The sequence below is a fragment of the Fundulus heteroclitus genome, chromosome 12, assembly GCF_011125445.2.
Source record: "Fundulus heteroclitus isolate FHET01 chromosome 12, MU-UCD_Fhet_4.1, whole genome shotgun sequence".
Taxonomy (NCBI): Eukaryota; Metazoa; Chordata; class Actinopteri; order Cyprinodontiformes; family Fundulidae; genus Fundulus; species Fundulus heteroclitus.
In genome coordinates, this window is record NC_046372.1 from 26,589,321 (window position 1) to 26,611,350 (window position 22,030).

At 47.2% G+C, this 22,030-nt stretch overlaps 1 protein-coding gene across 11 annotated transcripts in view; it reads left to right on the forward strand.

Moving 5' to 3' along the window:
* Positions 1–22,030, forward strand: part of slc4a4a (solute carrier family 4 member 4a) — a 92,519-nt gene that overhangs the window by 24,853 nt on the left and 45,636 nt on the right. For all 11 annotated transcript variants that reach the window (XM_036144377.1, XM_021317917.2, XM_036144378.1 and 8 more), the window contains one exon: positions 18,517–18,652. In XM_036144377.1, the coding sequence (XP_036000270.1) occupies positions 18,517–18,652 (136 nt within the window). The remainder of the gene's footprint in view (positions 1–18,516; positions 18,653–22,030) is intronic.

Below are 22,030 nucleotides of genomic sequence, written 5' to 3' on the forward strand. Positions count from 1 at the left end.
CAGTAAGAAACAACTTTACTGCAGAATTATTGTGAATATTAAATGTGGCGTTCCTCAGGAATGTCTTTTTGGGGCAATTACTTTTTTGTTAATGAAGGGTGAATGGATTGAATTTCTAAAGTTAGTTTTTAGCCTCACCAATAACTCAAAACAAAGTTACTCTACATTTCACATTCACTTATTTTACTATAAAACCACAACTACCTCTTTTAGCTTTGATCTTCTCATGTTTTTCTTCCATTTTAAAAGAATTCAGCCGCTCACCTACAGTCTGTATTCCACATATTTGAAGCCAAAGATAAAAAGGAGGTTGGGCATCGCAGCAGAAATCATTTGATTAAAATCATCTTGTGATCTTGAATAAAAACATGTTGTTGATGTATATTTTATTTCATTCCAGTTTTTTTCCCCCTCTAGCAACTGGTAGTTGTTACATTTTCATCAAAGGTTGTCCACCTCAGTTTTCTTAATAAAATAGCAGAACTTGATGTCCTGGGCATAAATACTGAGCCCTAAATGAACCCCCCCCAGGGTGACATTCTTCATTCAACCCAATCCCTGCTCCCTGCCTCTGTGCCCTGCATACTGAGTCCCAGACTCTGTGGCACGGCAGACCTTTCCTGTAAACTTTACATTAAAACTGGTAACCATCGCATGTTTTCTCACAAGCAGACGGCGTGCTGCGTGATCCCGTTTCTCATATTCTGTCAGCTTTTTCAGAGAGATCAGAGGAAATGGTGGCTATTTGTGTAGGATGCGTGTCCAGAGTGGGACTGAACGGGCCTTTAGTGGCATTCACACTAAGCTTTCTGCCGGGCAGCAGGCATTCTTCCTCCGTCTCGTATCCCATGAGCCTTTGCTGCCGGGACAAAGTCCTCTTTGTGTGCCCGTGGCTCTTGGCTGGAGCGCTCAGCGCTTTGAAATTGCGTTTGAACGATGAGGATTTTTCATCTCTGTCCGTTCTTTCCGTGCGCGCTCGCTCCTCTCTCTGCTTTCACTCGGCGCTGACACTAACCCTTTGCCCACCTTCCTCGCCCACCCTCCGACATCTCTCTTAGCAACTGACTGAGTGGGACGGCTTCACATTGACACCAACACTGCGCTTGTTCCCAGCTCTATTCTAAAAAGGCTCAGACGTGCAGCATCTGGACAATACGTGTTCAATCCTTACTGTAAACATGAAGAAACAAGAAAATAGGACTATTAATAAACAAATAAAGTAATAACACAAATCACTATCACCAAAAAACAGTTCAGTAAACAATCAAATACAGATAAAAATAAATTAAGTATTCTTAGTAAATAATTAGGTCACAACTATATACTTTTATTAGTTATTAAAAAAGTCTTATTAATTAAAATTACCACATAGCAATGGAGGACTACCCTGGATAAACAATGCAATATGGATTCATGGGTTTAGTCTTTAAAAGATAGTTGGGCTGAAATAATCATCCTGGTTTATTTACAGAAAATTCAATTCAGTTTTGATTGAATATTGTCATGAAAATCACCCAAACTGTGCAAACGTTTTAAACTATATCTATTTTTTTTGTAATAGTTTACTTCCAAGCAGTCCGACCATCACGTGATCTTTTAAAGCGCTTTTGCTTTTTCCACATCATTTCACTGATAATTGGGACAAAAAATGTTGTTGGAAAAAAAAAACATAAAGTAGAGGACAAAGGAGGATGGGTCAGGCCTTAAAACTATCTACAGTGAACATTCAGCATCTGTTAAGTCACGTCAAGAAAAAGGAAATACTAAGTTTTTAGAAATGTTGATAATGGAAACTACTTTATTGCAGGCTTAAAGTGGGGAAATAAAGAATTAATTCATACAAATTATGTGTGAAGATCAGGGAATTGCAGCCAGATAGTTTCCTACTGTCTCTACTTAATTTGGTGACTTCTGAGTTTAACTTGTTTGGCTGGTTGCACTAACTTTTACTTAGACCCCACAATGTTGTTTTTTTTATAAACGTTGAAAGCAACATATTTTTTTTCTTTCACTTCATAGTTATATACTACTTTGAGTTGGTTCATAACAAAAAAAACAATAAACAAATAAAAAGTCTGTTGTATTGAGAAAACTATGAAAAAGTCCCAGGGGTCATAATGCAGAAATGAGGCGCTGTACTTTAGACAAAAAAGTATCCTTTCTTTAGTTGAATACCTTGAATTCACAGGAGAGTGGGAAATATTAGTATTAATAATAATTAATCAGTATTCATGCTGCACAAAGGCCCCGCTGGTAGCACTGTTGCCCTGCAGAGTTAAGGTTCTGGGTTTGAATCCTTCCTGGAGTTTGCATGTTCTCTCTGTGCATGCTTCGGTTCTCTCTGGGTACTCCGGTTTCTTTAATTTGCTTAAACGGCTGTTTGTCCTGCGTGTCTCTGTGTTGCTCTGGGATGAACTGGCCTCTTGCCCAATGACAGCCGGACATGGCCACCCGCTCCCCTTCATGGATAAGTCCGAATAGACAATGGATGGACTTTTAATTCAGCTAGTATTGTATTTCTTGTATGGAAGTAAAGCACTTGTCCTTCTCTTCTTGTGCATCTGTGTCACTTCATTTGTACATCACCCAACGAGCTCTATGAACACGAATCACTAAAGCCTCCCCTCCTCGCCATGCAGTCTGAGCTATAGTTTCCCTGCAGTTTTGACCGTATATGTATTTAAAGCCGCTTTTAACTGTTTACTATAATTGAGGTAAGTCGCTGTAGATGTGGCCGTCAGCTGACTGTGTGCAATGCACAGGTTAATTATATCCTGTGGGATGTTATTAAAGAGGTGGCCGGGGCCAAAGCTAGTTGCAGCTTGTGTAAATGTGAGTGTGGGAGTGAAGGTGTGAGCGAGGCCCAGCAGACGGTTTATCCTCCACCCAGTAATCTTACAGCTGCTTGTCTGGTTTGTGACTGCTGCTGTTAATGTGCTGCAGAAATGCACAATGAGGGAAAAGTGCCGCGCTTTACCTCATTTCCGATTGGCTCACAATGCTGATTTAATGAGGAATGCAAAAAGAAAAAAGAAAAACTCAGGGTGGTGCCTGATCCTATAAATGAACAACTGTACACGATTTTTACCTGAAAATGTTGTTTTTTGATAAATTCTTAACAATCAATAAAAAACGTGGAAAACATTTCTGTCAGGACTCAGCCGGCAGGGCTGTGCAGCTTGCTGCCAGCTCCGTTACCTCTGCTCCTTCACAGGTGTTCGTGGTTGGACGGTGGGCGGAGTGCGCACACCTGCAGCTCGTTCAGCAGCATCTGAGCGTTCTATAAGAACTGCGTCCGAACAGCGAGAGGACGCCAGAGTGTTTTCGTTGCGGTTTCCCTGTGTCTACGTGAACCCCGAATGACTCTAGAGTTCCTCGACTCGACCAGACGTACCTCAGCTCTGGACGCGAGTCACACCAACTCTCTCTCCGGTTCCTCTCGCTGCTCTGGATCCCTGGACGCCCTCGTTGCTGCTCGGACCCCCTCGCCCCGCTCTCCGTCGACCCGAACGCCTGCTCAAGACAATCCAGCTGAGTCCTCCTTACCGTCTCCCCGCTCGGTTACCAATCCTCGTGGTAAGCTTACGTCTATAGCTTTATCTCCCCTTTCTTACCTTCTGTTAATCACATATCCCTTCCCTCCTAGACTGGTCTGGTCCCTTGGTTCCGGGATAGATTCGAGCCGCCATCGTCCCCCGCCCCGCAGACTAGCGCTGCGCTCCGTGTGCTCCCGAGTTATCAATAAATCCTTGAATTCTGACCTGTGTTTCCGAGTGTGTTTTCTGCATGTGGGCCCGACATCTCAAGGCAAACATGACAGAAGAACACTCTGGCCAACAAAGTGACCCAGCAGACACACTCGGAGGGGCGTTAGCGGCCCAACAGGATCAGATTCGGGGCTTAGAGTCCACGGTGTTAGGCCTACAAGGCCATCTGCAGAGCTTAGCCGGTCAAATCAACCAGCTAACTGTGATGCTAAGTGCTAGCCAGCAGCCCGCAGCCTCGGCCCCTTCCGCTTCCGCTTCCGACCCAGCTCCGCCCTCGGTGACGTCACCGTCTGGTTCCGAGTCTTCCTCTCCCGCTCCGGAGAAATTCTCCGGAGAGAGTAGTGACTGCGGGGGGTTTCTGTTCCAATGCTCCTTAGTTTTTAATCGGTCCCCTCGTTCGTTTGCTTCAGATGAAGCTAAGATTACCTTTATTTTACGTTTGCTCACGGACCGCGCGCTCAGGTGGGCAGAGGCCCGGTTCCCCAATTGCCAGCAGTTTGGCTGTACATTTAACGAGTTTCTGTCTGAATTTAAGATGATCTTTGCAGCTGAGGTTGATCAGGTGCAGGATTCCAGGCGGCTTTTAGCTCTCCGGCAGCGGGGAAGACGCCTTGCTGATTTCGCTGTTGAATTCCGTACGCTGGCCGCTGCGGCTGGCTGGGAGCAGCGTGCTTTAAAGACGGTATTTTTTCAGGCGTTAGATGATTCGCTTAAGGATGAGCTAGCACGTCAGGAGGAACCCGCTACTCTAAATGAATTTATTGCTTTGGCTATCCGCTTAGATAATCGCCTTCGCTCCCGCTCTAAGAATCGCTCCCTCGGGCCTCTCGTTTACCGAACTCAACCCCCCGAGCGAAGACCACCTAGTCCTGCGGCACCTCGCTCCCCGCCTCCTGAACCCATGCAATTGGGTCGTGTGCGGTTGACACCTGAGCAGAGGGAGCAGCGAATGTCCACTAGGCTGTGTTTGTACTGCGCCTCCCCTGCTCATTTTATTAGGGACTGCCCCGAGCGGCCAAAAGATCAGGTCCGCCGGCTGTAGCGGAGAAGCCGACGGACCCGCTCCAGTTTACGTCCTCTTCCTCTCCGCGACTTAGTTTAAAGGCAACCGTAGTAACCTCCTGTGACTCGTTTTCTTTATCAGCCCTAGTAGATTCCGGCTGTGATTTTAATCTAATCGATAGTGCTTTTGTCCGTCGGGTCGGACTCGAGACGGTCCCGCTAAGTTCTCCCCTCCACGTCTCAGCCCTGGATGGAGGGGTCCTCCCTCGTATTACTCATAGCACTAGACCACTTGAGTTAGTAGTTTCCGGTAATCACAGAGAACGGTTAGCTTTCCTTATTTTTCCAGTAAGACATGCCACCTTAGTGCTAGGAGTCCCTTGGTTACAGCGACATAATCCGCACATTAACTGGGTGGACCATCGGGTAGAGTCCTGGTCCACAGGTTGCCATGCTGCCTGTTTACAGTCGGCAGTTCCTCCCTGTCAAACCGTTTCGCAGCCCTCCGTTCCGGCGGATCCGGAACTAGTGGAGCTAGTACCCGAGTGCTACCATGACCTAAGACAGGTTTTTAGCAAAACCCAAGCCTGCTCCTTGCCGCCGCACAGGCCTTATGACTGCGCAATCGATCTTCTGCCGGGTGCCCCGTTGCCGGTTAGCCGCCTTTACAACATTTCTATGGCTGAACGTCAGGCCCTTGAGAAGTACGTTAAAGAATCCTTAGCGGCAGGTCTTATTCGAGCCTCGTCTTCCCCGGTAGGGGCAGGCTTTTTCTTCGTGTCTAAGAAGGACGGCTCTCTGCGTCCGTGCATCGATTATCGGGGTCTAAACGCTATTACCGTTAAAAACAAGTACCCTCTTCCACTACTCTCCTCCGCCCTAGAACCGGTCCAGTCAGCTAAGGTCTTTACTAAACTAGATCTCCGTAATGCTTACCACTTGGTGCGGATCCGTCGGGGGGACGAGTGGAAAACTGCCTTCAAGACCCCCCTGGGACACTTCGAGTACCGGGTTATGCCCTTCGGTTTATGCAATGCCCCAGCTGTCTTTCAGGCTTTGGTCAATGACGTCCTCCGGGACTTCCTTAACGTATTTGTCTTCGTGTATCTAGACGACATCCTCATATACTCCCGCAATCACTCAGAACATCAAGACCATGTTCGACAAGTCCTCCAACGCCTGTTAGAGAACAAGCTATTCGTGAAGGCGGAGAAATGTGAGTTTCACAAGTCCTCAGTATCATTTCTCGGGCTTATCCTGGAGGGAGGACAAGTCCGCTCAGACCCAGAGAAGATTAAGGCAGTTCTCGAATGGCCGGTTCCCGAAACCAGGAAACAGCTGCAACGTTTCCTTGGTTTCGCTAACTTCTATCGAAGGTTCATTAGAGGATACAGCCAGATCGCCGCTCCTCTCCACGCACTCACGTCCACCAAGTCCTCTTTCTTGTGGAGCCCTGAGGCTGACTCTGCGTTCATTGACCTAAAGAAGAGGTTCTCCCAGGCGCCCATCCTCATTCACCCTGACCCCAGTAGACAGTTTGTGGTGGAGATTGATGCTTCGGATACAGGGGTTGGAGCCATTCTCTCCCAGAACTCACAGTCGGACCAGAAGCTTCACCCCTGCGCCTTTTTTTCCCGGCGCCTGACACCGGCCGAACGCAACTATGATGTGGGAGATAGAGAGCTGCTCGCCATCAAGCTCGCCTTGGAGGAATGGCGACACTGGCTTGAGGGGTCCGAGCAGCCGGTCCTTATCTGGACCGATCACAAGAACTTGGCCTATATCCAGACAGCGAAGAGGTTAAATCCCAGGCAGGCCCGCTGGTCCCTTTTTTTTTCCCGTTTTAATTTATCCATCACCTTTCGCCCCGGGTCGAAGAACCAGAAGCCTGATGCTCTGTCCCGCCTTTACTCTCCCCCTGACTCGGACGAGAGTCCAGCCACCATTCTCCCTTCATCCTGTGTGTTTGGAGCCCTCCAGTGGGAGATTCAGGATTTGATCGCTCAGGCACTGCAGTCAGACCCCGACCCAGGTACTGGACCACCCGGCCGGACCTACGTCCCAGCCTCGGTTCGTTCCCGTGTGCTCCAGTGGGCGCACTCTGAAAAATTCTCTGCCCATCCTGGTGTTTACCGAACCCGCACCCTCATCTCTCGCCACTTTTGGTGGCCCACCTGGTCTCAAGATGTCAAGACTTTTGTTCTCTCTTGTTCCGTGTGTGCTCAGAGCAAGCCATCTAACAGACCCCGTGCAGGCCTACTACAGCCGCTACCCGTTCCCGATCGTCCCTGGTCCCACATCGCCCTGGACTTCGTCACCGGGCTCCCCTCGTCCCAGGGGATGACAACCATCCTCACAGTTATTGACCGTTTTTCTAAGGCCTGTCACCTCATCGCACTCCGCAAGCTCCCCTCCGCCTTTCTCACGGCCCAGCTCCTGGTTCGACACGTTTTCCGCCTCCACGGAATCCCCCGGGAGATCCTGTCTGACCGTGGTCCCCAGTTCATCTCCAGGGTTTGGAAGGAGTTTGCCGTGGCCCTTGGGGCCCGGTACACGCTAACCTCCGGCTATCACCCTCAGACCAACGGTCAGACAGAGCGGATGAACCAGGAGCTGGAGACCGCCCTCCGTTGCCTAACCTCCCAGAACCCATCCGAATGGAATAAGTTCCTCCCCTGGGTCGAGTACGCTCACAACAGTCATGTCTCCACAGCCACCGGCCTGTCCCCCTTCGAGATCTCCCTGGGCTATCAACCACCTCTGCTTCCTGATGACAACCCCCGAGTAACGGTTCCCTCAGTAAAGGACCACATCACCCGGTGCAGACATTACTGGACCCAAACAATCCAGGCCCTCAAGAACACTGCAGAACAAAACCGCCGATTCGCTGATCGAAGACGCACCCCAGCTCCCAGTTACCGTCCCGGTCAGCGAGTTTGGCTCTCCACTCGAGACCTACCCTCCCGAGCAGCCTCCAAGAAGTTGTCTCCACGCTTCGCTGGCCCCTTCGAGATCACCTCCATAGTCAGCCCAACGACCGTTCGCCTTCGTCTCCCGTCCCACTCCCGGGTTCATCCCACGTTCCACGTCTCACAAATCAAACCTGTTCTCACTAGCTCCTTGTGCCCTCCGGCCGAACCCCCACCACCCGCCCAGGACCATCAGGGACGACAGGTCCAGCGAATTGTGGCCTCCCGTCGGCGAGGTAAGGGGTTCCAGTACCTCGTCGACTGGGTAGGTTGTGGCCCTGAGGAGCGCTCTTGGCTCGCTGGTTCTTCCATCCCTGACCAGTCTCTCATCGAGGCGTTCGTCTCCTCTCGTCCCTCCACTTCCTCCTCTGGGCCGCCAGGTGGCGACCCTTGAGGGGGGGGGTGGTGTCAGGACTCAGCCGGCAGGGCTGTGCAGCTTGCTGCCAGCTCCGTTACCTCTGCTCCTTCACAGGTGTTCGTGGTTGGACGGTGGGCGGAGTGCGCACACCTGCAGCTCGTTCAGCAGCATCTGAGCGTTCTATAAGAACTGCGTCCGAACAGCGAGAGGACGCCAGAGTGTTTTCGTTGCGGTTTCCCTGTGTCTACGTGAACCCCGAATGACTCTAGAGTTCCTCGACTCGACCAGACGTACCTCAGCTCTGGACGCGAGTCACACCAACTCTCTCTCCGGTTCCTCTCGCTGCTCTGGATCCCTGGACGCCCTCGTTGCTGCTCGGACCCCCTCGCCCCGCTCTCCGTCGACCCGAACGCCTGCTCAAGACAATCCAGCTGAGTCCTCCTTACCGTCTCCCCGCTCGGTTACCAATCCTCGTGGTAAGCTTACGTCTATAGCTTTATCTCCCCTTTCTTACCTTCTGTTAATCACATATCCCTTCCCTCCTAGACTGGTCTGGTCCCTTGGTTCCGGGATAGATTCGAGCCGCCATCGTCCCCCGCCCCGCAGACTAGCGCTGCGCTCCGTGTGCTCCCGAGTTATCAATAAATCCTTGAATTCTGACCTGTGTTTCCGAGTGTGTTTTCTGCATGTGGGCCCGACATCTCAAGGCAAACATGACAGAAGAACACTCTGGCCAACAAAGTGACCCAGCAGACACACTCGGAGGGGCGTTAGCGGCCCAACAGGATCAGATTCGGGGCTTAGAGTCCACGGTGTTAGGCCTACAAGGCCATCTGCAGAGCTTAGCCGGTCAAATCAACCAGCTAACTGTGATGCTAAGTGCTAGCCAGCAGCCCGCAGCCTCGGCCCCTTCCGCTTCCGCTTCCGACCCAGCTCCGCCCTCGGTGACGTCACCGTCTGGTTCCGAGTCTTCCTCTCCCGCTCCGGAGAAATTCTCCGGAGAGAGTAGTGACTGCGGGGGGTTTCTGTTCCAATGCTCCTTAGTTTTTAATCGGTCCCCTCGTTCGTTTGCTTCAGATGAAGCTAAGATTACCTTTATTTTACGTTTGCTCACGGACCGCGCGCTCAGGTGGGCAGAGGCCCGGTTCCCCAATTGCCAGCAGTTTGGCTGTACATTTAACGAGTTTCTGTCTGAATTTAAGATGATCTTTGCAGCTGAGGTTGATCAGGTGCAGGATTCCAGGCGGCTTTTAGCTCTCCGGCAGCGGGGAAGACGCCTTGCTGATTTCGCTGTTGAATTCCGTACGCTGGCCGCTGCGGCTGGCTGGGAGCAGCGTGCTTTAAAGACGGTATTTTTTCAGGCGTTAGATGATTCGCTTAAGGATGAGCTAGCACGTCAGGAGGAACCCGCTACTCTAAATGAATTTATTGCTTTGGCTATCCGCTTAGATAATCGCCTTCGCTCCCGCTCTAAGAATCGCTCCCTCGGGCCTCTCGTTTACCGAACTCAACCCCCCGAGCGAAGACCACCTAGTCCTGCGGCACCTCGCTCCCCGCCTCCTGAACCCATGCAATTGGGTCGTGTGCGGTTGACACCTGAGCAGAGGGAGCAGCGAATGTCCACTAGGCTGTGTTTGTACTGCGCCTCCCCTGCTCATTTTATTAGGGACTGCCCCGAGCGGCCAAAAGATCAGGTCCGCCGGCTGTAGCGGAGAAGCCGACGGACCCGCTCCAGTTTACGTCCTCTTCCTCTCCGCGACTTAGTTTAAAGGCAACCGTAGTAACCTCCTGTGACTCGTTTTCTTTATCAGCCCTAGTAGATTCCGGCTGTGATTTTAATCTAATCGATAGTGCTTTTGTCCGTCGGGTCGGACTCGAGACGGTCCCGCTAAGTTCTCCCCTCCACGTCTCAGCCCTGGATGGAGGGGTCCTCCCTCGTATTACTCATAGCACTAGACCACTTGAGTTAGTAGTTTCCGGTAATCACAGAGAACGGTTAGCTTTCCTTATTTTTCCAGTAAGACATGCCACCTTAGTGCTAGGAGTCCCTTGGTTACAGCGACATAATCCGCACATTAACTGGGTGGACCATCGGGTAGAGTCCTGGTCCACAGGTTGCCATGCTGCCTGTTTACAGTCGGCAGTTCCTCCCTGTCAAACCGTTTCGCAGCCCTCCGTTCCGGCGGATCCGGAACTAGTGGAGCTAGTACCCGAGTGCTACCATGACCTAAGACAGGTTTTTAGCAAAACCCAAGCCTGCTCCTTGCCGCCGCACAGGCCTTATGACTGCGCAATCGATCTTCTGCCGGGTGCCCCGTTGCCGGTTAGCCGCCTTTACAACATTTCTATGGCTGAACGTCAGGCCCTTGAGAAGTACGTTAAAGAATCCTTAGCGGCAGGTCTTATTCGAGCCTCGTCTTCCCCGGTAGGGGCAGGCTTTTTCTTCGTGTCTAAGAAGGACGGCTCTCTGCGTCCGTGCATCGATTATCGGGGTCTAAACGCTATTACCGTTAAAAACAAGTACCCTCTTCCACTACTCTCCTCCGCCCTAGAACCGGTCCAGTCAGCTAAGGTCTTTACTAAACTAGATCTCCGTAATGCTTACCACTTGGTGCGGATCCGTCGGGGGGACGAGTGGAAAACTGCCTTCAAGACCCCCCTGGGACACTTCGAGTACCGGGTTATGCCCTTCGGTTTATGCAATGCCCCAGCTGTCTTTCAGGCTTTGGTCAATGACGTCCTCCGGGACTTCCTTAACGTATTTGTCTTCGTGTATCTAGACGACATCCTCATATACTCCCGCAATCACTCAGAACATCAAGACCATGTTCGACAAGTCCTCCAACGCCTGTTAGAGAACAAGCTATTCGTGAAGGCGGAGAAATGTGAGTTTCACAAGTCCTCAGTATCATTTCTCGGGCTTATCCTGGAGGGAGGACAAGTCCGCTCAGACCCAGAGAAGATTAAGGCAGTTCTCGAATGGCCGGTTCCCGAAACCAGGAAACAGCTGCAACGTTTCCTTGGTTTCGCTAACTTCTATCGAAGGTTCATTAGAGGATACAGCCAGATCGCCGCTCCTCTCCACGCACTCACGTCCACCAAGTCCTCTTTCTTGTGGAGCCCTGAGGCTGACTCTGCGTTCATTGACCTAAAGAAGAGGTTCTCCCAGGCGCCCATCCTCATTCACCCTGACCCCAGTAGACAGTTTGTGGTGGAGATTGATGCTTCGGATACAGGGGTTGGAGCCATTCTCTCCCAGAACTCACAGTCGGACCAGAAGCTTCACCCCTGCGCCTTTTTTTTCCCGGCGCCTGACACCGGCCGAACGCAACTATGATGTGGGAGATAGAGAGCTGCTCGCCATCAAGCTCGCCTTGGAGGAATGGCGACACTGGCTTGAGGGGTCCGAGCAGCCGGTCCTTATCTGGACCGATCACAAGAACTTGGCCTATATCCAGACAGCGAAGAGGTTAAATCCCAGGCAGGCCCGCTGGTCCCTTTTTTTTTCCCGTTTTAATTTATCCATCACCTTTCGCCCCGGGTCGAAGAACCAGAAGCCTGATGCTCTGTCCCGCCTTTACTCTCCCCCTGACTCGGACGAGAGTCCAGCCACCATTCTCCCTTCATCCTGTGTGTTTGGAGCCCTCCAGTGGGAGATTCAGGATTTGATCGCTCAGGCACTGCAGTCAGACCCCGACCCAGGTACTGGACCACCCGGCCGGACCTACGTCCCAGCCTCGGTTCGTTCCCGTGTGCTCCAGTGGGCGCACTCTGAAAAATTCTCTGCCCATCCTGGTGTTTACCGAACCCGCACCCTCATCTCTCGCCACTTTTGGTGGCCCACCTGGTCTCAAGATGTCAAGACTTTTGTTCTCTCTTGTTCCGTGTGTGCTCAGAGCAAGCCATCTAACAGACCCCGTGCAGGCCTACTACAGCCGCTACCCGTTCCCGATCGTCCCTGGTCCCACATCGCCCTGGACTTCGTCACCGGGCTCCCCTCGTCCCAGGGGATGACAACCATCCTCACAGTTATTGACCGTTTTTCTAAGGCCTGTCACCTCATCGCACTCCGCAAGCTCCCCTCCGCCTTTCTCACGGCCCAGCTCCTGGTTCGACACGTTTTCCGCCTCCACGGAATCCCCCGGGAGATCCTGTCTGACCGTGGTCCCCAGTTCATCTCCAGGGTTTGGAAGGAGTTTGCCGTGGCCCTTGGGGCCCGGTACACGCTAACCTCCGGCTATCACCCTCAGACCAACGGTCAGACAGAGCGGATGAACCAGGAGCTGGAGACCGCCCTCCGTTGCCTAACCTCCCAGAACCCATCCGAATGGAATAAGTTCCTCCCCTGGGTCGAGTACGCTCACAACAGTCATGTCTCCACAGCCACCGGCCTGTCCCCCTTCGAGATCTCCCTGGGCTATCAACCACCTCTGCTTCCTGATGACAACCCCCGAGTAACGGTTCCCTCAGTAAAGGACCACATCACCCGGTGCAGACATTACTGGACCCAAACAATCCAGGCCCTCAAGAACACTGCAGAACAAAACCGCCGATTCGCTGATCGAAGACGCACCCCAGCTCCCAGTTACCGTCCCGGTCAGCGAGTTTGGCTCTCCACTCGAGACCTACCCTCCCGAGCAGCCTCCAAGAAGTTGTCTCCACGCTTCGCTGGCCCCTTCGAGATCACCTCCATAGTCAGCCCAACGACCGTTCGCCTTCGTCTCCCGTCCCACTCCCGGGTTCATCCCACGTTCCACGTCTCACAAATCAAACCTGTTCTCACTAGCTCCTTGTGCCCTCCGGCCGAACCCCCACCACCCGCCCAGGACCATCAGGGACGACAGGTCCAGCGAATTGTGGCCTCCCGTCGGCGAGGTAAGGGGTTCCAGTACCTCGTCGACTGGGTAGGTTGTGGCCCTGAGGAGCGCTCTTGGCTCGCTGGTTCTTCCATCCCTGACCAGTCTCTCATCGAGGCGTTCGTCTCCTCTCGTCCCTCCACTTCCTCCTCTGGGCCGCCAGGTGGCGACCCTTGAGGGGGGGGGTGGTGTCAGGACTCAGCCGGCAGGGCTGTGCAGCTTGCTGCCAGCTCCGTTACCTCTGCTCCTTCACAGGTGTTCGTGGTTGGACGGTGGGCGGAGTGCGCACACCTGCAGCTCGTTCAGCAGCATCTGAGCGTTCTATAAGAACTGCGTCCGAACAGCGAGAGGACGCCAGAGTGTTTTCGTTGCGGTTTCCCTGTGTCTACGTGAACCCCGAATGACTCTAGAGTTCCTCGACTCGACCAGACGTACCTCAGCTCTGGACGCGAGTCACACCAACTCTCTCTCCGGTTCCTCTCGCTGCTCTGGATCCCTGGACGCCCTCGTTGCTGCTCGGACCCCCTCGCCCCGCTCTCCGTCGACCCGAACGCCTGCTCAAGACAATCCAGCTGAGTCCTCCTTACCGTCTCCCCGCTCGGTTACCAATCCTCGTGGTAAGCTTACGTCTATAGCTTTATCTCCCCTTTCTTACCTTCTGTTAATCACATATCCCTTCCCTCCTAGACTGGTCTGGTCCCTTGGTTCCGGGATAGATTCGAGCCGCCATCGTCCCCCGCCCCGCAGACTAGCGCTGCGCTCCGTGTGCTCCCGAGTTATCAATAAATCCTTGAATTCTGACCTGTGTTTCCGAGTGTGTTTTCTGCATGTGGGCCCGACATCTCAAGGCAAACATGACAATTTCGCTATTTCCTTTATTTAATTGCGTTACTTGTTCGAGGTACAGCTCTAACTTAAGTACGTTTTTTTATTTTTTGCACAATCCAGATTTTCCTATAATCATATGTTTTAAAATGACCAGTGAAATAGTCAGACTCGGTAGCTGTGACTCACAGGTATAGGCTAGCACCCCCCCCCCACCCCCCATCTTCATGTTTTTTTTATTTCTGAAAACCTTCCCAGTAGGAAACGATCTATGAGCAAAAACACTGATTAAGGATTTTTTTAACTGGATTGATTTTTCAGTTGAAGGATTTACAGACATTATGTTTGCAATGTTTCTGTATGATGTCAAAGTTTCACAAAAGGGAAAATTAAATAAACTTACATTTTTAGAGCCAAAAGCTTGGAGAAACACCTGTTATCAGTCTTAAATATCAGAATGTACATAATGATTCATTATCAGTGTCCAGTTTAGTTTTTGGAGGACTTTAGGCCCATTGTTCTTTACATCATTTTGTGCTTTACAAATTTATTTGTAAAGCACAATGCAAAGTCCCTTATATGATTAAAATATAGGAAAATAAAAACATAATAAAAGCAAGTGGGAATAAAATTTATAAAATAAACAAAACAAAACAAAACATGGGAAAATAGAAACTAAAAGCAAATATTAAAAAAACAGTTGAACTCGCTTAGTCATGTGATGTTTGTGTACACATCTGTGCACAGATTCCACACCGGTCTGACACTGAAACCATAAGGTACATGATATTACAGACAAAATTTTTATCATTCAACACCGTCCTACAATGCATCCAGTACATGTCTGGATGCAGCGAGTTAACTTGACAATTATTTAAAACTTGCATCAAGAGTGTTTTTGAATGGATAAGTTAGGTCAAAAGTAAACTTTTGGCCTTGAAAATGAAAATATACTTGGCAAAAGGAGTTTAGTCACAAACCATGATTGCATGCAACCAGAGTGAGTTACGCATGTGGAAATTCACAAAGAGATTTTCTGATTAAATTGTTGAGCCCTGTTGGCCTATTCTATTTTATATATGGAGCCCAGTAGGTCAGCATGCTCAGTAGAGGAATGAAAGGAAAAAGGTAAAGTAACCCTAACCCTGTAGAATTGGTTGATCTTCCAACACGCCTAGCTGTCACTGCTGGATCTGACAGCAGCTGCATCAAACGTCGCCATCTTGCTTTCTGAAAGCTCCCTGGTATTCCCAGCAGATGTGTTTGAACATTTATTTAGAAAGCCTAGATTAAATACTTACTTGTTTTCTATCAAAAAGTTGTATCAATGTGGACAATTATTAACATCAGCAGGTAGTGAACAATTTATCATTGGCTGTAGACTCATAGTTAGCATCATTTTTACTGCTACTGGATCCCTAGGTTGATTTTGACATACTTAATCTCTGCTTTTTAGAGGTGTCCACAGGCATCTGTAGTATAGATCGGGTCCAGTAAATCCAGCCCAGCCCAACCTGGGCCCGCAGGCATTAAGCCTGACCCGACCTGAGCCGAGCCGGACCAGGTCGTCTGCATTGTTGATGGCGTTGCAGCAATCCCTCATACTGAGCATGCATGAAGCGACAGTGGAGAGGAAAACTCCCCTTTAACAGGGAGGAGAACCTCCAGCAGAACCAGAACCAGGCTCAGTGTGAACGCTCATCTGCCTCCACCCACTGAGGCTTAGAGAAGTATTAATATTTTATTTAAGTTATTACTGCTGTCAATCAGTCCACTGCACTGACTGCGCATGCAGCGAATGCCAGGTTAAACCCCTCTCAGTCAGCTCTACAGCGAGCTCTGGCCCAGATGTGCATGCTGTGCAGGTCACACGCAGAGCGGAGCGGACTCAGATGTGGTTCCTGTTCCCGCTCCAGCAGCTGCAGGATGGACTAATCAGGTGTGATTTGGAAGAGAGAAAGGGCCGCGTTCACGTGCGCATTGCACGCTTGTGTTTAATTATCTGCTTTCTCCCCTCAGTAGACAATTTAAGAATTGGTCCTTTATTTTATAATAAATGTAACCACATTTTGTGTCCACTACAACTAAATAAACTAATCTTATATCATGAGATAATACTGTGTGACACCAAGGCCCAACTCAGTTTAAGTTTTGGGTCAGACTCAGACTCGTGCATAAAGTCTATACTCTAATCTGTACGGGCCTTTCTACTGTTTTCTCTTTACTTTAGTCTCTTTAAATCATATTCGGTCATAATTTTATTTTTGTATATAGGTTTTCTTTTATTCCGCTCAGATTTTTCTTAATCTGAACTCTTATTCAACTACAACTCTATGTACAGCTTTATTGTTTTATTTTGCTTTTTAAATGATTGTTTTTACTATTATTTAAAGTTTACATACAGAAGTGAAGAACCCTGCAAAACAGTTTTCTAATTTTAATATTTTAGTAAAATTAACATTTTTAGGTTCCTCTCAAAATTTCTAATAAAATTCCGGTGATTTCCAGCATTAATTTGTGTAATACCACTAATGATAAAAATGTTATAAAAGCCTGTGTTGTCGTACAAGAACTGTAATATAGATTTATTAACAATCATTCCAGAACTAGTAGGTATTTGATTGGCTGATATATGTTCTGATTATAATGTATTTAGCAAAGATACATTTGCAATTTTCCTAATGTATTTGGATAAACCTTTACTGTCCTAATACAGATCTTAACATCAATCGCAATATTCAACCGTAGTATTCCAATGTCTTGTTTTTCTAATATTTTAGTCTTATTTCAGACTTTAAATGATGCTAAGATCAAAATTTTTGAACAACACAATACTTCTTAAGCTTAAAAAAAGTTCAGAAATCAATAGTTGGAGGAGTTTTAACAGACCTTGGCTTTCTCTCTGCCAGTCTTTCCCATTTAGGTTCAGTTTTAGGTCTATATCCACTTTGTCCTTGCAAAGTCACAGGGGTGGTGGGGGGGGGGGGGGCTATCTTCTTAAGTGCTCATTGGGTGAGAGGCAGGGGACCCCAGGGTCACACAAAGACAAACACACACACTCACACATAAAGACAACTTAGAGAGACCAAGTAACCCAACAGTCATGTTTGTGGATTTATGGGAGGAAGCCGGAGTACCCAGAGAGAACCCGCGCATGCATGGAGGGAACATAAAACTCCATGTGGGGTTTGAACCTAGGATGTTCTTACTGCAAGGCAAAACCGCACCATACTATAACCTTATCATTACCGCTGTGGGCTGAATAAAGTGTGCTTAAAATGACCCTGGAATGGAATGGCTGTCTTACATATAGAGAAGCTGATGTAAAAAAAATTGCAGTGGTCGCTTAAGTTTTTATCTTGCAAAGATGTATTCTTGAGCCTTTAAGTATAATTTGTAGCCATGAATTCAATGAATAATAAACCACTGCTGTTCTACGTTGTATTGTATTGTCGCTATGATCTTGTAAAAAGAGCTGTCCAAACAAAAAAAGGTAAAAAATAAGTAAATAAAAACAAATAAAAAGAGCTGTCCAAAAATAAAGTAATAAATAAATAAAATAAATAAATAAACAAAAACAAATAAAAAGAGCTGTCCAAAAATAAATAAATAAAGTAAAAAACAAATAAATAAAAACAAATAAAAGAGCTGTCCAAAAAATAAAGTAAAAAATAAATAAATAAAATAAATAAAAACAAATAAAAAGAGTTGTCCAAAAATAAAGTAATAAATAAATAAAATAAATAAATAAATAAAAACAAATAAAAAGAGCTTTCCAAAAAAATAAATGAAGTAAAAAATAAATAAATAAAAACAAACAAAGAAAAGAGCTGTTCAAAAAAAATACAAAAATACAAAAATAAAAACAAATAAAAAGAGCTGTCTGAGTGAGTTAGTAAATCCAGATAATTCCCATGGTGAGCGTATGAAAGCCTCTGACTGGGACTGTATGTACAGTTTCATCCATCGCTGACTGAGCTTTTATGTAAACACTGTTGGTGGTCCGTCATTAAAACTGTGATCTTAGTTTGCACTTGTAGGAAGAACGCCCGATCATGTCGTTTATTTACATCCAGTGAAAAGCAGCGGGGAAAAGTATATAAATCCCGCTGAAACTGTGTTTGGCTTAGTGTTATGTAACACTCTTAATATTCAAATGAAAAGACAAAGGGGAGCGAAGGCGAGCCACGGCCAGAGAATAGGCCAGTTTGTGAGGCATTTCCTATTTGTTAATGAGGGGTTTCACGGCCGTGTGCCAAGGCAGAAGGACCAATAGTGAAGGCCTGTTCCAGCAGTGGAGGGGAGGCGTAGGGGGAGACAGGGCTAGCTGTGGGGGCACTGTCACCGAGGGGACCCCCAAACTTCACCGGCCCCCTCCTACCTGTTCTACAAAGTGCAGGGGCAGGCGGCTGAGATCGGCTGTCACTTCCACCGGGGGCTTTTATGAGGCTCTAGCTGCTGCGGTGGGACTCGGCTGGGCTTGTGTCATTCTCAGCTGACTCAGGGAGCAAACGGGGGGTGGGGGGTCCCTGAAATATTAAAGATGTCCAAAAACAATAATCAAGAAGAGAAAGAGGGAAAGGAAGAGGATGCAGAGGAGGTTAAGATTCCTGCTCTTCCACCTCCTCCTGAGGTCAACGGGAAGAGTCCAGCTGAGGACGGGCAGCCTGCGTCCAAACCTCTGGCCAACAGGAATCAGTGCCAGCCTGTCAACCGCAGTATTTTTCCTCCTTCTGCAGTCTCGCCAGCAGCCGAGAGGATCCGCTTCATCCTGGGCGAGGACGATGACGGCCCGTCTCCCCCTCAGCTCTTCACGGAGCTGGACGAGCTGCTGTCGGTGGACGGACAGGAGATGGAGTGGAAAGAGACGGCCAGGTAAGAACATCTGTCCCAGATGTCTCACAGTCCACAGTCCCTCATTAAAATGATCAAAAGTCACCATTCTGGCAGTGTCTTGGAGCAAGTTTTACAGTTAAAAAAAGATCTTTTCAGAGCTTTCTTTGTGACCTGTTGGATTATACTGATGGACGTAGATGGTGATTATTTATTAGGACTGGACAGTGAAGCTCTCCCAGGGGGAAGCAGGATCCCTGGGCTGCTGTTTGAGGCAGTTTGTTATCCTGACCTCTGACCAAGTGTCCTGTAGATGAATTTTGGTGACTGGCGGAGAGATTTGTAAAAGCCATTTTTTCAGTCAATTTAATGCATTTAATAAAAAAAGTTATCCTATTTATACGAGTCAAAAATTAGATGAAATTAGAAACTAGGTGATTCGGAGATAGTGAGTGATTTATACCTGAAGGATGTTGCTAAAAACAAGCAACGGGACATAAATGTTGCATATATATGACTTTTAATTCCATTAAGCAACATTCAGTTTCTTCAAAAGATCTCCTGGACCACTTTCTTCAGGGTGTTACTAAATCTGCTTCCAGTCCTGTTAGCACCCAACAGTTATAGCTGATAGCTGATAGAGGATCCTTCCTGTTAAAAACGAGTTGTTTCTTTCCACTGTCCCCACATGCTTGCCCAGCATGAGGGAATAGCTGCAAAGTTAATGACTTGTTGTAATTTTCCTGGATTGTATTATACCTATAGGGTGAAACTGGAAATTATATAACAGAATTTTAATCTGAAAATTGTTGATTTGTCATGAATCAGTAATTAAAAAAGAAATGGAACTGAACTGAATTGAATCTTTGAAAACAGTTACGTCAAAATCATCCAAAAAAGAAGAACAAAGCTGTCTCTAGGGGGCGTCGTTTTTCATCTCAGTTCTATTTAGTTTAACGAAATTTGCAACATAAAAAAATCTAAGAAAACGATGTTAGAAACTGTCAAGGAAAAAGAAAACAAGGCATTATTGAATTATATTCAGTCATTTTTAATTGACTTTTTTTCACACAATCCTTATTGTTCTTGGTAAAATATATTCATATGTCTATGGAATTTTGGATAAAACTAGCGCAGGTCACAAAGATTTATAAGGATAGGTTTTAAATGATTTTTTGTCAAGTTTAAATTTTCATTTTACTCAAAATTACGTATTTATGTCAATAAAATCACAAAACAATGTAATTTCATACACAGTTTTAAATCAAACGGACTGAAATTATTCAGTTAATTAAAGAAAGAGAAAGCTTGATAAGAAGTAAAAAATTTTCTGATCAAAAGGGGCATTTGTCACATTATTGTTGTTTGTCTTGTTTTATACACTGAGGAACTTAAATATTAGAATCATTGATACAATCAGAGTATTCAATATAAACTTATTATTCTGCAAACACATCAAGAAATTTACATATTATGCAATGTCTCTGCGTGTGTACCAAGTGACTACTATAGAATAAAAGCTCGGACTACTGCTGGGCTGTGCCGTCTGCCAAGTGCAAGTTTGGCAGCCAAACAGGAGAAATAAAAGCCTCTGAACTGCTTCAGTTTGACGTTTATCTTGTTCTGAAGAAGGTGGAAAGGAGCAATGGGAGAGATTTAAAAACCAAAACACTGCTGGATTTAAACACAGGTGAAAAATAAAAGAAACAGATTCAATGGATTAAAGTGTAAATTAAATGGATCTATTTTATGGCTTTATTTTAAAAAGAAAAAGAAAAGATGAAGGCAGAAAACAAAAGATTATTAATAGGTACCACTTATTATATTATATATTTGAGTTTTAAACTGAAAGAATTACAAACTCATTGTTAATTTTTATACTTTTTCAGTATTTTATAGTTTTTTTTCTCTTTTACTACATTAAATAATTGCCTAATGGCCATGCTGGTGCCCCTTTTAACGGTCACTGGGTCACTGAGGCGGGGTGAATCCTTCATGTCGTCACAGTATATCACTGTCATGATCCACAGGTGTTTGGGTTTTTCTTTTTTTTTTACCTGGGTTTTCAGACGTTCCTTGTTTATTATGTTTATTTATGTTCTAAAGTCTTCTTTTATTCAGATAATTTCCCTACGTTCATTGTTGCTAAAAAGGTGTTGGCATGCTAGTAGTAGTTTCTGTGTGTTTTAGTTCAGCACTATTTATGTCAATTAGTCTCCTTCCCTCAGCCTCTTTTCTTTCCTTCTGTCTCAGCTGCTCCTCAAAATCCCCTGATTAACCCGCCTGCATCCAGTGGCATTCTCCACCCTTCCCTCAGTATATAAGCCTACTTGTCTTTACTGGGTCTTTCTGTTAGACTCTCCGTTACTTTGATTCTCTGTCAGCTAGACTGCCTGTTTCTCTGCCTGTGCTCCATGACTTGTTTCTCCAGTGATTCCCCTGTAAGTGCCTTGCTGCAGAGTTTTAGACTAGATGAAGAGAGGCTATCCCTTATTAAAACAACACATACCATTACATTAGTCTAGTCACGTAGAGACAGAAGCATAAATTATTATCTCAAGTTCACTTGTTGAATCCATGGATCTAAGTTTTGAGTGCCATGTCTGACTTGGAGCTCTGCTTCAAGGTTACATTCTATGTTAAAGAGACGCATAAAGTTAATGGCAATACTCGCTCCTTTGGTGGCTTCATCTAGGATAGAAACACAGCTAAGCACACTGCTAAAACAGAACTAAAAATAAGATGAAATCTTCTTGAAATTAGTGTATTTGTACTTTATTTGAGTAAGTAAATAAGATAATCTGCTAATGGAATAAAACTAGCACTTAAAGGCATACTATGCAACATTTTTCAGTTAATTAATGTGTTCCATACCGTTTTGGATGATTAAATGAGTCATTTCAGGTTGAACAAAGGTTTTCTCGGCCGCCCTGGGGGTCTGTGGGGGAAATGCCGTACTTGCAATTGCAAGAGCTCACGGCCCGCACCCACAGAAGTCTCGCTTTACGGCGAGAACTTCATGTGTTTTTGCCCTGCCATTCACTATATGCACGCGCAAAAGCAACAACAAAGAACCGCGTGTTAACGTCAAATAAGCATGCAAGCATATCGAGTTTTATTATTATTATTATTATTATTATTATTATTATTATTATTATTTTTATGTTGGCGAGACGCTACCGCGGCGGCTGCGGCGGCTGCGGCGGCTGCGGCGGCTGCGGCGGCTGCGGCGGCTGCGGCTTGGTGAGGCGGTGGAGGTAGCGTCTCGCCAACATACAAAAAAAAAATTAAAAAAAAAAATAATAATAATAAAACTGGCGAGGCGGCGGCGAGGCGGCGGCGAGGCGGCGGCGAGGCGGCGGCGAGGCGGCGGCGAGGCGGCGGCGAGGCGGCACTATCTTGGCGAGGCGCGGCCGCCTC